Source organism: Mastomys coucha, unplaced genomic scaffold, assembly GCF_008632895.1.
Source record: "Mastomys coucha isolate ucsf_1 unplaced genomic scaffold, UCSF_Mcou_1 pScaffold14, whole genome shotgun sequence".
Taxonomy (NCBI): domain Eukaryota; kingdom Metazoa; phylum Chordata; class Mammalia; order Rodentia; family Muridae; genus Mastomys; species Mastomys coucha.
The window spans coordinates 116,380,537-116,397,356 of NW_022196896.1; the positions used below are offsets into that span (position 1 = coordinate 116,380,537).

Genomic DNA, 16,820 nt, shown 5'->3' on the forward strand with positions numbered 1-16,820 from the left:
GAGCAGGGGCTGGCTTAGCGGGGGCTGGTTTAGCAGGAGCTGTCTGAGCAGGGGCTGGTTTAGCGGGGGCTGGTTTAGCAGGAGCTGTCTGAGCAGGGGCAGGCTGAACATGGACTGGCTGAGGAGGCACTGACTTAGCAGAAGCTGGCTTAGCAAGGGCTGGCTGAGCAGGGGCTGGCTGAGCAGGGGCTGGCTTAGCAAGAACTGGCTGAGCAGGGGCCGGCCTAGCGGGGGCTGGCTTAGCAGGTGGCAGATTTACAATTGTTGATTTGGTTGTTGTCACTGGCTTCATTGTGGTCACAACTTTGGATGTAAGACTTGAATTAACAGTATGTGGAGTGTTTCTGTTAAAAACAAATCAAACATCACCTGTAGCCGTACTTTTGCATGCTATAGAGAGTCATAACCCTATGATCTACAGGAAATTTGCTGTACTAGCGACAGGAAGATATTGGTTTCTGTAAACCTTCTATAATACACATATACTACAGCTCTTACTTTCAGAATCTGCCCCGAAGAAAATATTGAACAGAATATTAAAATAGAATTATTCAAAATGATTACATTAATTATTCATCAACCTGATATCCTACTTTCAATGGATAAGAAAAGGTGGAAAGTAAAAGGGAAAAGAGTAAATATTTAACAATGTTGTAATTTAAACAATCAACTGGGTCATATACAACAAAATCACTACTATTTGTTTGCACCATAAAGTATCTACTCATTAGGTGAGGTGGCTCACGCTTGCAATCCTAACACATTGGAAAGATGAGACAGGAGAATTGCCACAAGTTTGAGACCAGCCTGGGATTCTGAGTAAGTTCCAGCCAACATGGACTAGTCAGTAAGACCATGTCTCAAAAAGACAAAAATGAAGGATAGAGACAGAGGGAAAAGAATGCATAATGCAATATAGGCCTCAATTCCGTTCACATTTGCCACACTTCAGTCTAAGCTCTGGGCATATTTGACCCATAAAATGTGGTTTAAAGTAACAATGTGCTAGGCCTGGCTTATGTCTCAAGAGAACTTTCTTATAAAAACCCTCCCAATCAACTTGTGAGCGAGCCCAGGCTAGGCCACTAGAAGATAAGAAATCGTATAGAGCAGAAATGAATCTTCCCACCTAAGACCACGCTAGACCAATCTGTTCATAGCTAAGAAAGATACTACATCCACATAAAGGAGGCCAGGAGAAAGAAAGACAGACAGGCAGACAGACCACCCAGATGAACCCAATCAGAAATTTCTAACCCACAGGATTGCAAACTATTCTTGTTTTAAGTCTGTAAATTCTGGGTATTTCATTATGTAGTGGAAGCAAACCAATACAAAAGAATGTTTAAGAACTCACATTATTTTAGGGAAGTCATATTTCTATATTTCAGTGTCTCAATCTATGAAGCTAGGGATTGCTTGGAAAGCCTCTACAGCTATTCTAGTGCTATGATATTTGGCACGACAGTCATAACTACTCACAGCTGTTTGTGACCAAACTTGACGCCATTCTTCACTGGTTGGTCCCCTTGGAACCAATCACACTGTTTCCTGAGATCTGGAGGCAAGTAAAATGCGTTTTCACCTAGAGAGGAAAAAAAATCAAACTTCATGTGAATCATGTGGAAATTAAAATCAGTGTGATGAGCTAGTTGCATAACTCCATGGATGATTCACCTAAAGGTAATATGTCCTCAGTGTGAGAGAATGGAGCAGGCTAGGATGAAACTGTGTCGAGAGCAGAACGGTTTCTAGACAGTCACTGAACATCAAATTATAAACCAGTTATGTTCAAGGTTCTCTGAACGCTTTCTTGGGTACACCCCTGCTTAATCCTCGTAAGACAGAAGCATGGATCCCTGGGTAAAGCTGAGGCTTCCCTGTGCTTCACATCTTACCCTAAATCTTTTGTGGGACTGACCTTCATGATGTGAATAGTGTGTTGTTCACAGTCCTCAACTTTCGCCTGAGCAATGGCTACTCAGCATGGACATGCTGTCTTATGTTTCATAGGCCTCCCTCATTTGTTTACTATGTGGGCTGAGCTCATTCACTGTGAACTATGTCAGCTCTGAACTCCCTCCGTGGAGGATGCAGTCTCAAGAGATCACAGGTATAGGGGCAAAAGATCTATAAGCCAATTAACAGATGTCCTAAGCCCAGTGTCCAAAGGTGGGGACTATTGAAAATTAGTTCCTTGGATGACTGCAGAGCAGCTGATTAAGAGGACGTTCATAAGGGAAGAGGAAATGAGAGGGAAGATGAGTTCTATCCAGAGGAAAGCATGAATTTGGCAACAAATCCCAAATCAGTGCAACCCCTTCTAGAAGCTTCCCTCTAGCCCCCTGACAGTATAGACTTCCTTACAGCACAACCAGAATACTAGGTCATGCATAGTCAATGTGTGTTTGGTCCATTTGCAAACCTAGTCATGGACACTTTGGAAGAGCATCAGTGCCTTATGGATAGAAAGCATCAGTCAAATGGACATAATGAGTGAGCAAAGGAAGACAAGGGATTTGTCTGTGTGTGCCTTGTTGACTCTAGCTCCTAACTCAAGGCACAGGGTAGGCACATGTGATGTGTGTGTGTGTGTGTGTGTACGTGTGTGTACGTGTGTGTATGTGTGTGTGTGTATATGTGTGTGTGTGTGTGTGTGTGTGTGTGTGTGTGTATTAGATGAATGAACAGGTCATGTCAGCACAAAGATGTATTTTCTATGACTGTTCACCCTGCCTTGTGACCTGAGAGTATAAGCCAGAATAAAGCCATAGCCAGAACACACCATGTGTGGCACAGGACTTACTGCTGACAAAGGATGGGAGAAGCCTCCCAAAGCGCATCAGAGGCTCCTCGTTGAGCTCAGTTGATTTGTCCACAAGTTTGAAGAAGACATCATTGGGCTCGCTGGCAAAGCTGTAGACCTCCTTGACATTCACCTTCCTGCCAATGCCCAGAACCACGAAGAAGTAGCCCTTGCACTTGGCCTGTAGGATGGCTTTCTGGGCTTCCTCCAGCTGCTGCCTCTGCATGTCACCCGTCAGCATCAGCACCAAAATTTTGAGGTCCCGTGGGTTTGGAGCACTTTCAAAGATGTTCTCTATAGTGTATTCAATTGCATTGCCCAGGCCCATGGTTCCCTGAAGTTGGGTCATCCTCCGGCTAAGGAAGTCCAACAGCTTTTCCTTGGCACCATAGTCTGTCAGTGAGAATTCCACCTTCACAGGCGGCACACTGGCATTGTCCACAGACTCGTAGGTTGCTTGCTGCACGACAGCCACTCTGGCAAAGTGCTGGGAAGCCTTGGGGTCTGGGCTCAGGTCCAGCTGTCTGATCACATAGCCTATGTACTTCTTCATCTCGTTGAACTGGAACAGAGTGGTAGCCTCTGAACTGTCCAAGATGAATGCCAGGTCTATGTCCACATCGCTGCCCGCTGCCCTCCGGTCCCTGAAGGAAGGCCTCCAGCTGCCAAAGCCACAGGATGGGTCGATGTTGCAAATGTCTAGAAAAAAAAGGCACAGTGTCCTATTACCATGTGGTCCCAGCAGCATCCCAACCTTCTGGGAGTCAGGTGACTACAATCATCACTACAATCATCAGATAGACGCTTCTCTAGGGAAGAGGATGCACACCCAAAATCCATGCACTTGGGAGGCAGAGGCAGGAGAATGACCAGTTTGAGGCAGCCTAGAATACATACTTAGACTATGCCTCACTGCTTTCCTTGTGCCCAGATTCCAGTTTGTGTCCCCTCATTTCACTAAATGAAACTTGTCAGTGACGTAAAGTCCTCATAGTGCTCCGTGAGATTAAAACATCCCCATCACTTGCTGTGTCTTAAAGACAGAAGTTCTAAAAGTACTTCTAAGATAAACATGGAGGCTCTAGATTCCAAGATGAGGACTCCCTTGAGTGGCCTTTACATTAGTAAAGACAATGAGCCTCGAGTCTTAATTTAACTCTTAATTTAAGTCTTAATTTAACTCTTCATTCAAATGTTCCTCTGCAGTTACAACTTTAGTGGCTATGGTTGGACAGATCCCCATGCTCAGATAGATGAAGAGCTTACCCAGGCAAACGTGGCAGGTAAGGACATTCTTCAGGAAGTCTGTGAGATCCCTCCTTGCAGGCAGAACCAGGGCATGTCCCACTGCTGTGTTATTGATCTGGTTTAGACAAAGGGAGATACACACAGAAGGAGCCATTATGAAAACACAGCAACAACAGGACAAAATCAATGAGATAAACTTCCCCATGGCACAGCACCTTATTGTTTGGACTCTGGTTGCTCAGACGATCAACTAGACACTAAACAAAGTGTCTGATATGCCCCTGACAAACACTGGGGGCTAAAATATTATGGTGGTGGTTTTAACGGTGGCAGCAAACACTGATCCGCCCCTTCTCTGCTCTCTCCAGCTTAGACAAGGCAAACAAGAATATCCCTCCTTGGAGATGAAAACATCCTGCCCATCACAGTGATGGGCACGTGGCATCCACATAATGAGTAACTGATACAAATGGGCAAGGGGATTCCTTTCTGATCTGTGGAGTCGCATGTGCTTCTGGGCCCCTCAAAATAAAAGACCACAAAATAAAATAAACAAAACTGTTCCCTCGCAAGAACTCATGGCCAGGAGCCCAAGTTTAATACTGAACTCCAAACCCAGTGTCTGGCCCCAAACCAGGCTGCAGTTTGGCAGAATAAACACTGAGGGGCAGTGGCACTGAGCAAGCCATAGCTTGCTGACACAGAAAGAGGTGCTCCCAGCTGGCAAGGCACAGAGCCCAGATCACACAGCCTCACCTCACAAGAGAGAAACCCAAGACCCAGAGAGGGGTTCCACAGCATGGTGTAAAGCAGATGGCAATGCGGACTAAGAACACCTAATTCTGGGTCAGGTCAATGTCCTTTGTATCTATTGTCCATGTGTCTTGACTACTGTCACTAGAAGTGGCCCTGAATATTGTACTGGGCAGTTACAATTAAAGACATACAAGTGAGAACAGGATGTATCCTCTGCATAGACTGGCAGGGAGAGCTAGCTAAGAAAAGGTTGGCACAGTACAGGGTTGGGAGGATCCTGAGGCCACTCATGTTTTGAGGACCTCACTGAGAGGCTGTAGGTCCTAATGGCCATCTCGGGAGAGTCTCCAGAACAGAGTGGGGTGAGCTATACCCAGTACGTGAGCCTTAGATTCTAGTGGCCCAGCATCTTCTCCAGAACTGAGACCTTCCCTAACTCCAAGATCTTCTAACCCATAAGGTAAAAATGAGTAAAAGGTTTAGCAGCATGTCATAGGAAGTCATAATAGGGTCATATAAAAGTCGAATTGAGCCACTTGATGAGGAGCCAGAACTGTTCTGCTCCACTGAGAGGCAGAATCCACCCACACCAACAACCCCTACTTAGCAAGCAGGAGCCTTGCTGTCTAGCCAGCGCTACCACCATGTACGTCGGGACCTGGAGGGAGTAAGTTACAGTCCTCCAGACGTTGGTGCTGGTGCTGAAGCCATAGGCTGCCCTAGACACCTCACAAGAGATCTCAACCAGCCCAGCCCGCTCAGACCTTTCAGAAGCCGAAGGACACAAATTCCACCTAGAGAACATAGCATTCCTTAGAGCTTTCTCAAAGATGAGAGGGAGGAGGAGCCAAAGCATGGAGCACAGACCTGCAAGGCATTGATGAGCTGTCGGTCCTCCTGGCTTGTAAGGAACAAGGGTGTGATCCCCGCATCTGAAAGCTTGAGCACAGCCTCGCGGAGCTCAGGGGATGCCCTCGTGGGCTTATTGCTGAAGAAAATGGCCACTTTCCTCATCAGGAATCCACTCCTCACACGTTTGAATGTATTTCTGGCCACGAATGACATGGCTGTCTCTAGGCTCTGCTGCTTAGAGGTCAAGGCCACCTGGAGATTCTGAATACTGTCCAAGAGGGCAGACTTCTTCTTGGAGTCAGCAAAGCGGATCTCTGTGGTCACCTCGTTGTTATAGGTGACCACAGCCACTCGAGCACCCCTCGGACAGTTGCTCTCGGCAATGGTCAGATCTCCCACAATGCTCAGAAGTACTTCTCGCATCCGGCTGAAGGTGTCCTGAGTAACACCCTCAGAGGTGTCCAGGGCAAAGGCGAGTTCTGTTGGGAATACAGGGCACTCCAGGGGCCCTGTGGAAAATGGGGGTTTCAGAGATAAGCCCTACTCACCACAGAGGATCCGTCTCTTCTCCGAAGAGTGGGAAGTCACCAATACTCACCATAGCAGCAAGCTAGAAGGGAAACAAAGAGAAGAGAGGATGAAAGCCAGGTCTGCAGGGTGAGAATGGTGACGGTAAAGGCATGATGTGCCACAGACTACAGAAGAGCGAGGACTTACGGCATTTGTCTCTGATGCTTTGGATGAGGGCACATTGCTGTGGAGGAAATCAAAGTGTTAGGAAGAGCAGATGACAGGCACGTAAGACAATGGCTCCCTCTGCACACACACTACTTACATCAACGGAGTCGCCTCGGTTGCCCTTGTGACCCTGTAAAACCAAGCAACGAAAGTCTGAGAGAGGAAGCAGACGTATGCGGTGTGGTTTAAGAAGGGAAAGGGGCCGGGAGAAGAGAGAGTGGGCACAATCGAACCACAGTGTGGACGCATGTGGAGATGTCAGAGTGGAACCCAATGGCCTGTGCAACGAATGTGTGTTAAGAATTATAATGAGGGGATGGAAAGACGGCTCAGCGGTTAAGAGCACTGACTGCTCTTCGAGAGGTCCTGAGTTCAATTCCCAGCAACCACATGGTGGCTCACAACCATCTGTAATGGAATCCGATGCCCTCTTCTGATGTCTCTCGTATACATAACATGAATAAGTAAATCTTTAAAAAACAAACAAAATAATTATAATAAAGAGACAAAAGGCCATTCTTTAGCCATAGGAACAGAATGGGAAGTAAGAGAAGGGCAACAAACACTGTGTAGCCTTCAGCATCCACAGCCCCTCTGTCTAAATTGTACTTCACCACACTTTTGAAGACAAAGTGTTCTTTCTCCCTAGGAGGTGAGCTCGCCTTGAAGAAGCTCCACTCCTCATTGTTCACCCATGTAACTCATGACTCTAACCACAACCACTTGGGTCCCTCTCAACTGCTCTGGGCAATAAGAACAGCTTCCCCTGAGGGCGCAGCTTCCTCTAGGGTGCTTGCTCTGCACAGCCTGCCCCTGAGGAAGCGTAGGTGAGGAATCATCACGTTGTCCCTTCCATGTCAAAAGCACCTCATCTCCTAGGCTCTAGAGACAGACTAATGACTGACCTCTGTGTTTTGTCCCCATGTTTTGTCAACCTGATGGTCAAGCTTTGGGGATACTTGGCTGGTTTTCCCTGAAGCAGTTTCTCTTGGCTAGTAACCAAAATTACTGGCTCAGCACATCTCATTAAATTGTATCACCCCTCAGTGTGCCTCCATCACATACAAAGGTTAACCCAATCCCTCAAATTCTCCTTGTAGGAGAGGTTGGCCCACTCCTGGCCTGTGTTGTCCGTTCTTCCTTGAACTTCACGCACTTCATGGCAAACCAAATATGGGAAGTGTAGTATCAGTGACAAAGATTCCCCCTGGGTTCTGGGGAAAGCATGACTGATAGATTTTAAACACTGAGTTAGTGGCTCCCTTAGGGATTTTATAAACAAAGAAAGTGCTCCCCAAACCCAGATTTGGTCTAGCTGTGCCACTTCTATACGATACAAGCAATTGTACTGCAACTTGCTCTCTCTGAACAAACCTATAGTGAGAGATTATAAAGGCAAATATTATAATATTCCCTGGATCACAGAGTAGCATATAAACCATAGTTATAGCTCAATGGGATAGTGTTTGCCTGGTAGGAATGAGGCCTCGGGTTCAATTCCTAGTACTACAAAAAAATGCTATTTATTTTCTTGTTTATGGTTCTAGGAACAAAATCCAGGATCTTGCTCATGACAGGTATATGCTCTGCCACTAAGCTACATTCCCGGTCCCCGTAAAATATTTTTCAAAGCTTATTATTTCAAAACTCAAGTATGCTTTTTACCCGTTGCAGTGTCAGAAGGGAATACATTTATGTGTTATACATATGTAGGGAATTGTTTTGAGGAAAGGAGGTGGTTGGGAGTTTTCAGAGATTAGATGTAAGGCGCCCATCATGCGTTCTTCCACATAGTGACTCATTAGAAATTGGATGAATACTTACAGATGGTCCTGGGTAGCCAGGGTCTCCCTTCTGTCCAACTGCCCCTGGAGGTCCTGAATTTCCCTAGAGGAGGTAAAAGATGGAGCATTCTTAGCTCCTGTGGGGGAAATGGTGATAGGAGGAACCCATTCTATTCGCCATGAGAAGTCTTCAAAATTCAAGGGGTAAGGATAAAGGACCCCAAAGAGCTTCTTTGAGCCTCCACACTGTACAGTTTGGCAGGCTCAGGTAAGATAGATGGTTAACCCAAACCATCACTAAAATCCCTCTGAGTATCCAAGAGAATTAGAACTGTCAATCAGATAACTGTCCATGGACACCACTAGCCCATTTCAAAATGATCTAGATGGAGTGTCTTTCCTGCATAATCAAATTCACTGCCTAATTATTGTTATTAATTCTATTTCTGGCTGAAAACAGCTGTTAGTAGCATTATTATATCTGGCCATGAATTGGGATTCTGTCCAATTAATGTTGGAGGGGAAGTGAATGATCATTGAAGAGAGAAATCTAGAATCAACACTGAGGGATCTTATCAACCAGGTAATGGGGAACCCATAGCCCAGGCATGGCTCACTTTGAAGGCTACGGGCTTCCTAAGCAGGCCTCATTAAGCCCTGCTTCCTCACATCTGAACAGTCACAACACCATCCAACCCAAAACCTAAGCCTCTCTGGCACCATGACGGGATAATCCCTGGGCTCATGACTTTTGAGACATGCCAGAGAAAGAGCTGTAAAACCCTCCCCACCAAGAGGTCCTGGCTGAAGGGAGGCAGTTGCAGAACACAGCTCTCATGGGCTGTGAGGACATTGGTTTGAAACTTGGAATTCCCTTCTGCCACCAGGGCTGTTGCTGATCAGGCTGAGAAAGAAGAGGATGGTTCTTAAAGGTCTCAGCATCCCATCACGCGACCATGAGCCTGCTCATTCCCACTCACTGCCAGACATGGACGAACTTACCCTTCGACCTCTGATGCCTTTGGGTCCTGGTGGTCCATCTGCCCCTGGCTCACCAGGGGTACCCTGGGAAGAGAGCCAAGAAGTGACACATCAAGGTCTTCACCAGCAGGACCTTCTGCTGGGTGGGGGGTGTCCCTGGGGTAAGACCCAGCAGAGCATCTGGACCATACTTTCCAAAGAGCTAACAGGTTCACATCTACAAACGGCTCCAGTGTATTGGTGCCATTTACAGACAGCCTGGGTTTATGTCATCACTGGCATTCCTGCCAGATGGGTTGTGGCATTCGCAGGTCTCAGATGTTCCCGCCGTCCACATAACTAACAAGCGCCCTGGACAGCAAGCACTGCCAACTCCATCCGCACAGACAGGAGCATCTTAGAGAGCTCAGAGACTTTCCCGGCATGGCCCTGTCACGAGCCGCTGACCCAAGCCTAAAGCTGAGGTATTCTGACTTCAGTTCAGGCTTATCCAGAAACGGTGCACACACCCCATTACTCTGGTCACTCACCTTTGGTCCCGGATAGCCAGGGAAGCCTCTTTCTCCCTGTAAAAGGCAATAAACACCTCAATATCAGGTCCCAACTTAAAGCCATTTAAAATGCAAGATGTTGGAAGCCATCCAGATACGTACTTTTTTGCCTCTGCGTCCTTCACTGCCAACTCCGTCTCTCCCGTCATCTCCCTACGAGGAACAGAGAGGTTGTTAGTGCAAGCCATTGCATCATAGCCACTGTGTCAAACTCTCCCCTAAACAGAAGGGGAATGCATGAGTGTTTGGGGACCAGAGGGCAAGAGAAAGAAGCCTTCCATCTCTGGGCCCTCCTCCACAGGTGTGAGCAAAGGCATGTTCATAGAGATACACAGATCTATGTGAGCATTTTCTGTGAGTCTCCCTCACAGGAATTCTGACCTTAAGCTCTCAGACATCCTGATCCTTCTGTGCATAGGTCTTATTCTCTGGTCCCCAAGACCTTCCCGTCCTAGCCTGACACCCCTTCCAGATAGCCCTCCTCCAAACACCTGGGCTCTGTATCCCCAGGCCTGCGCCCTTCATCATGTGAAGCATTCAGAGTGAATGCTATTAACTATCCCACAACGAGAGGACCGTGTTGGGAAGACATATCAGTGTTTTAAAGCTTGGGATTATAATGATCTGGTGTCTAGTCCTTTTACAGAGTCTTCCGGAAGAGTGACTCATTTTAGGAAAGCTCCCAATAGCCTATGGATTTCCCTTTCGCTCACAAAGCTGCCAGGGAAATAGAGCTCATTTTGAAATGAGCAGCTTTCACTGTTGTCAGCCGTATTCTGAATAATCCAAATGACGCCGCAGACCTCTCCAAGTCTAGGATGCTTTGTATGTCGCTCATCCCAGTCAGTGAGCTCCTCTGTAAGGGCGCTGGGGACCTTACCGTCTCCCCACGGGGTCCACGGTTCCCGGTGCCTCCCTTCGGCCCTGGCTCTCCTGGCTCACCCTACATGGGGAAAACAAGGGTGACTCACTGAATGGAGGCCAGCTCATGGGGACCCAAGCCCCACACTTGCTGTACTGATGTCAGTGCAGTGATGTCAAGGGGAAAGTGCCTCATTCGTCACCCTTTAGGTTTCTGTGAAGTCAGATTTTAATCATAATCAGCCAAACACAGTGAGACGAGTGCCACATGCAGTCTCACACAGGAAGCAAAGGCTGATGTGACGATAGAGTGGACACCCATGATCGTTAGGGACAGAACATTGTGGGACTGGGTAACAGGTACCGCATGCAGTTTAGGCAGGAGGAGAATGATCTAGTGGGCACCGTGGGTTGATTGCAGTTTACAACAATTTGTAACATATTCAGAAGAGAGAGTTTCAAGTGCTCCCAAGACAAAGAAATGCCCATTTCTCTGACTTTATCATTATATGTATTATGCAAATATCAAATTGTGCCCTATAAATGGGTACTGTTATACATATATTTTAAAAATGCCAAATGCATGGGCTGGCTAAATGACTCAGGAAGTAAAAGGGCTTTTGCTGCCAAGCCTGACAACCTGAGTTCAAGCCCCAAATCCCATGTGATGGAACAAGGGAACCAAATCCCACCAAACTGTCTAATGATTTTTACATACCCAGTATGATATGTACACAACCACACACCTAATAGATAGATAGATAGATAGATAGATAGATAGATAGATAGATAGATAGATATTGTTTAAAAACTTAATAAAAGTTGAATAATCAAACAAAATACTGACTATATATGTTTGTGTGTATGCTTCTGTGTGTGTGTGTGTGTGTGTGTGTGTGTGTGTGTGTGTGTGTGTATGATCTCACCATGTGGACTAGGCTGGCCTCAAACTTAGAGTAATCCTCCTGCCCCAAGTTCCCACCAAGTGCTGAGATTACAGGCCTGAGCCACCACAGGCGGCTCTCTGTGTCTACCTTTTCTGTTTGTTTCATTTTGGGAGGAGTGTTCTGAGACCTCTATATAATCTTCACTGTCCTGGAACTCATTATATAGACCAGGTTGCTCTCAAATTCACTGAGATCTGCCTGCCTCTGCCTTCCAAGCGCTGGGATTAAAGGTGTGGACCACCACTAATTGGAACATACATGTGTGAACAGTGGAGAAAACTGGAGTTATGTCTGTGACCATTGGTGCACAGGGGTCAGGCTAAAGAGGAAGAGGCAAAGAAGAAGGCAGACAGCGGGGAGGCAGCAACACCCAGTTCAGCAAAGCCCTACTGTTCCCCAGACAAACCTTCCTCCCCAGCGGACCAGTTCTGCCACGTTCTCCAGGAGCCCCAGCCGTACCTCCACCTCCCTGTAAGGCAAAGAGAAGGGTATGCATAAAGTAACAACCATCCAGACTTAAGATCCTGACTGTCCCCGGTCAGAGGCCAGTCTTACCCACAAATCCCGAGCACTTAACTATGCCCAGCATTGCCCACGTAAGCCCACAGAGTCACAGAGCGACTCCTGCAGACTCCACACTACCAGCCAAGCCTACATCAGCTCCACCAGCCAACACAGTCCGGTTATCACACTCAGATGCTTACCCGAGGTCCGGGAATTCCTTGTTCCCCGATCAGGCCTGGGGGACCAACAGGGCCAGGCGGACCCTGGAGGGGAAAAGGTCATGTGACAGGTGAGTGCATTTGATCTGAGTCTCAATAACCAGAGTGGTAACACCTCAAACACCAAGCCACCAGTGAATGAAATAATCAAAACACTTTTCTTCATCCACGTGATGGAATATTACTCAGCCAGTGAAAGGAATACAATTATGTCAGGTGCTATAACATGTCTAGAGTTCAGAAAACTATACTATGTGAGAGAAACCAAATGTAAAACCCACCTATTGATACCATTTATATGAAATGTCCAGAACAGGCAAATTCATGAAGACAGGAGGACCAGTGTTGTCCATAGGTAGGGAGCATCAAGGTTGAGGGTTACAGGGGTGGGGAGGGGGAGTAAAGAGGAGGGGCAGTAGGGATTAGCAGCAGCTGGGGTGGGGCAATAGGAGTGGAGGGCAATAGGAATAGAGGGCAATAGGAGTTAAAGGTGATGGACTTAGGATGACAGATGGATGTGGGGGTCTATAAGGGTGAGGGAAGATGTGGGAATGGCAGAGGTGGAGGACAACAGTTTGGGGTTGATGGGGCCCCAAAGGTAGAGAGAGAGCAATAGAGGTGACTGCACAATGCCTCCTTTGGGGTTAATAAAACATTTTATAATTATTACACAATAGGTGAGTGCTCTGAGAGCTATGGAATCATTACTTGAGGCAGAATCTGTGTCACATGGCCATCACCTTCATTTAAGACAAAGCCACAAGGGTCTAGGAGATACTATAAGGCACAAGTTATTCCAGGATACTGACCTGTGAGCCTCTTGTACCCTGTTCCCCTTCGAAGCCTGGCTGGCCAGGACCGCCTCTGTTGCCCTTGGAAACAAGACAAGCAGGTAAACAAAACCAGCTCTCTGCTCTGGACTGGGGGAAGGGTACAGATGGTGGCGGAGTGGGCAAAAACCTCACACAGAACCTCACACGGGGCAGCAGCCTTCTCTCTCAGCCTGTTCCACTGGACAGCTTTGATAAATTAAGGCTGTTTGGGACTGAATCCTCTCTGGCACAGGCAAGATGGCCAGATACATAGACACGCCTGGCAGAGGACTGCCCAGACCCCAGCCTGTCAGCCTTTTCCTTTCCCTCCCCCGACTCCGGAAACCACATGAAACACCTTCTATCCTAGAAGAGGCTGAGTTTGAGAGACTGATAGAGAAAAGGGAGGAGTTCTGTAAGTTGATGGCCAGGGACAATATCTTATTCCCTGGGCTAACTAGTCTCTGTGTCCAGGAGACTCCTGGGAGTCTAGGTAAGAGACAGAGACATGCCAAGTCAGTCCAGTGGCCTACCTTAGCTCCTGCAGGTCCCCTTCGGCCGAAGCCACCCTGTGGAAGAAGGCACATGTCTTCAGTGGGTGATGAGGATGCTGAATCCTGACACATGTATCTACCCATTGTAGTGCAAACTCCATGCCAGAAACTAGTCCCTACACCTAGGAGGCTGGAGCGCTCACCCTTCCTCCCCAATCCCTAGCAGTTTCTACTTCTATGCTGTGCCTGTGAGTTACTCCAGTGAATGGTTGGGAATGACTTCTGACCTGCCAAGGAAAATAATGGCATCTGGCTGCAGAATCCCAGCCAGTTCCCAGAGAAGAATGAGAAACAGGAACGCGATCCTACCCATTGCTCTAACTTAGCAGAGTCAAGATGCTTTGCTGTGTTGAAGGGAATCCTGGGCCCTCAACCCTCCTGGCCAAATACAACAAGAGCAACCCCGGGTGCACACACGTGAACCTGAAAGCTGGGCTCATGTCTTGGCAGCTTCTTGTGGATGTTCCAGGGGCGAGCCTTCGTTTGAAAATGTGAGCCTGCTGCAGAAGGACCCAGGGATTCCCCCACCTCATGAATGCTCCAATGGAGAGTTGGGGGAGGGGATCTGCTGGCCTGCTAAGCTGTCTCTTCAAGCCCAGGGACTTGGTCAACCCAGGAGTCACATTCTCTACCCCCAGAGGGATCCACCCAGCAATTGGCCACCATGCAGCCACCACAGTGCTGGCCTCCTTCCTAGGGTCGGTGTGAATTTGAGAGCTGCTCTTGTCCTGCATAGAGAAGCAACTAATCCCTGCTCCTCCCTAAGGCCCATGCTCTTCCATCAGACTCCTGTCTCATTGCTCACTGGCAGCCTGCAGAGGCCAGGAGAGGCAGCTGAGAAGCGCTCTAACACCCTGGAGCACATTTTGATCTGTGTCTGACCTAGCAGAGAGGGAAGGAACAAAAGGCCTCTCTGTTGGTCCTCACCCTGAGGCAAATTTACTGGGTTCCATCTCCTGCCACTTAGTGAGCCCCTAAATTGATTCCAACAGGAGTTTCTGCCTCACACATGACCATACCCTCAGCTGGACTTTCAGTCATGTCCTCAGACCATTTTGAGAGCTGCATTACAAAAGCCTATAGAACAGTTCTTGTCTCTGCGTGGCTCAACCATATTAACCTACCACTGTACCCCAGACTTTTACACATGTGCTAAGGAACAAACTCAAGCCTATTTGCTAAGCATTTGGCCAACTGAGCTAGCTCTCCAGTCTGATGTTCAAACTTTTGAAGGTAACAATTTAATTTTTGTTTTTAGAAAGTTAGAAGCCATTTGAGCACAAGGGAGTCACTCCCCTGGAAAGCCTCATACCTCAAGAACTCTCTGTGCTGGTCAGCTACTGAGCCCAGCAATGCTGAGGACCTGGTCCTGAGCTGTCTACCCCTGTCCTCCATGTTTCCCACTCTGTTCATTTCTGAGCAGAGACCCACTCTAGGCACCCACTAACTTCCTGAACTCCCCTAAGGATTGTAACCTCCTGGCCTCTTCTTCCACTTCTTCCAGCTATGAGGACCCTGCTCTCTGCTCTCCTGGGCCCTGGCAGCTCTCAAGCACCATCATATAGGGCTATGAATTTCACCTTGGCTTCCACATTTCTCCAGTGAGTACAGAACACACTATTCAATGACACACGCTCCAGAATGTATTGGAAACACAAAAGCTAAGCCACACTGTGCCTAAGTTCCCTTCCGTGAGTGGCACAAATAGAGAAGCAATTATACAAACAATCTGCATCTTCGTCCTTCTTCCCCATGTCCCCCCATCAGCAGCATTAGCATTTCCGTCCTGATTTTTTAGCTACTTGTGGGCAAGAGTTGACCAAATGCTTGAAAATAGCAGACCTTATTTTTCTTTTAAGTGTTCAATGTTCTCTACGGAGGGAAAGGACAGAGGACTGAAGGAGGGAGAAAGGACTAAGAAAGGTGAGTGATGGGTGGTGGAGGGAGCTGAGAATGGAAATGTCCTATCAGCAGCAGATTTGGTGGCAAGATCCACCTCTTGCCTTCCCCTCCTCCATGAGAAGACAAGCGTGAATGCCAGTGCTAGCTACCTATGCTTCTGAACCCTTCAGAACTGTGAACCAGCAAACGATCTACAGCAGCAACGTTAAGTCAAAGATAAAAACCTCCTTATTTTATATCAGCGCAAATGGTCTTGGCTTTAGTACTATATCTGTAGAGCATAAAATAGACAGATAGATGGTTTCAGGAATGGCTCTACACCCCCCGCCCCCAGCAAGGAGCTGCATCATAGCAGAGTGCCAGGCACTATGCACCAATCCCTTGCCACTGAGCAGAACCCAACATCCCAAGGTACTCACATCCTTTCCAGGGTCTCCTGGGCTTCCGGAGATGCCATCTCTGCCTGGGAGACCCTGATGTGGGGGTAAAAAGTGAACATGAAGTTCTCACCTACAGAGAACAACATTAAACCCCAGAGTGTGTTGCTGGAGACATGGGGCAGGGAGGTCTATTCCCAGGGAAGGATCTGTCTACAGGAGGACAGAGCTCCAGGCATTCTTGAGAAGCATCAGGCTTAGGGTCACTGTCACCCCCCTTTGAGACTTTGGCTTCACCAGAGCTCTCTGCACACAGCTGCCTGGGAGCAGCCCTGATGCCCAGTCCCACAGAGGCTGCCTCCCGGGCACACAGGTGCCAGCCTTGTGGGGCAGTGCTGCTGGTTTCACAGATTCTGCAGATCATGGGGGCTGCAGCTGGTGACGTGTGAATGACGTGCTAGTCAATTTCCTGCCCTGAGCACAGAGGGTCTCTGGAAATGGATCACTATACCATGGGTCCAATGTCGCCTGTCTCTCCTTTGGGTCCTCTCTGCTGGCTGTCTCGTCCAGAGTCACCCTGAAAAACAACAGGGTTTGTCCGATGAGCCCCATATAAAGAAAGCTGCAGCCATTAGAATTCTTAGCAACAGAGTGAAGGGAAGGCTCTCAAAGACAGTCCTTCAAGCCACCTCCTATCCAGCTAACACCCAGAGCCTAACCGTGGCCCCAGTGGGGTGGCACAAATCTTTCACTCCTGGGGACACTCAGCCTCACATCCCATCCTCTCCCATAGAGGAGGGTGACCTGCAGAACAGGCCATCTCAGCAGTGGTCCCTTGCTTAAAGGGTTTACAAATCCATGAACCAGAAAGTTGCATAGGGACACATCCTAAGGCAAATGTGTCCAGAGGGCATTTCTGGAAGACTCTC

The 16,820-nt window shown here is 47.9% G+C and overlaps 1 protein-coding gene and 1 long non-coding RNA gene across 2 annotated transcripts in view; one reads left to right on the forward strand and one right to left on the reverse strand.

Moving 5' to 3' along the window:
- Positions 1-9,802, forward strand: part of LOC116088755 — a 12,134-nt gene extending 2,332 nt beyond the window's left edge. Inside the window, exon 2 of the long non-coding RNA XR_004118002.1 lies at positions 9,072-9,802. This is a non-coding gene — a long non-coding RNA (uncharacterized LOC116088755). The remainder of the gene's footprint in view (positions 1-9,071) is intronic.
- The window catches only part of Col6a3 (collagen type VI alpha 3 chain), an 81,312-nt gene that overhangs the window by 10,165 nt on the left and 54,327 nt on the right, over positions 1-16,820 (reverse strand). Inside the window, 20 exon segments of the mRNA XM_031368378.1 lie at position 1; positions 3-344; positions 1,483-1,585; positions 2,807-3,505; positions 4,073-4,169; positions 5,678-6,171; positions 6,261-6,272; positions 6,380-6,416; positions 6,498-6,530; positions 8,225-8,287; positions 9,187-9,249; positions 9,696-9,731; positions 9,819-9,869; positions 10,597-10,659; positions 11,931-11,993; positions 12,229-12,291; positions 13,056-13,118; positions 13,592-13,627; positions 15,934-15,987; positions 16,403-16,468. The exon segment at position 1 is cut by the window's left edge and continues 382 nt beyond it. Of these exon segments, the coding sequence (XP_031224238.1) occupies position 1; positions 3-344; positions 1,483-1,585; positions 2,807-3,505; positions 4,073-4,169; positions 5,678-6,171; positions 6,261-6,272; positions 6,380-6,416; positions 6,498-6,530; positions 8,225-8,287; positions 9,187-9,249; positions 9,696-9,731; positions 9,819-9,869; positions 10,597-10,659; positions 11,931-11,993; positions 12,229-12,291; positions 13,056-13,118; positions 13,592-13,627; positions 15,934-15,987; positions 16,403-16,468 (2,439 nt within the window).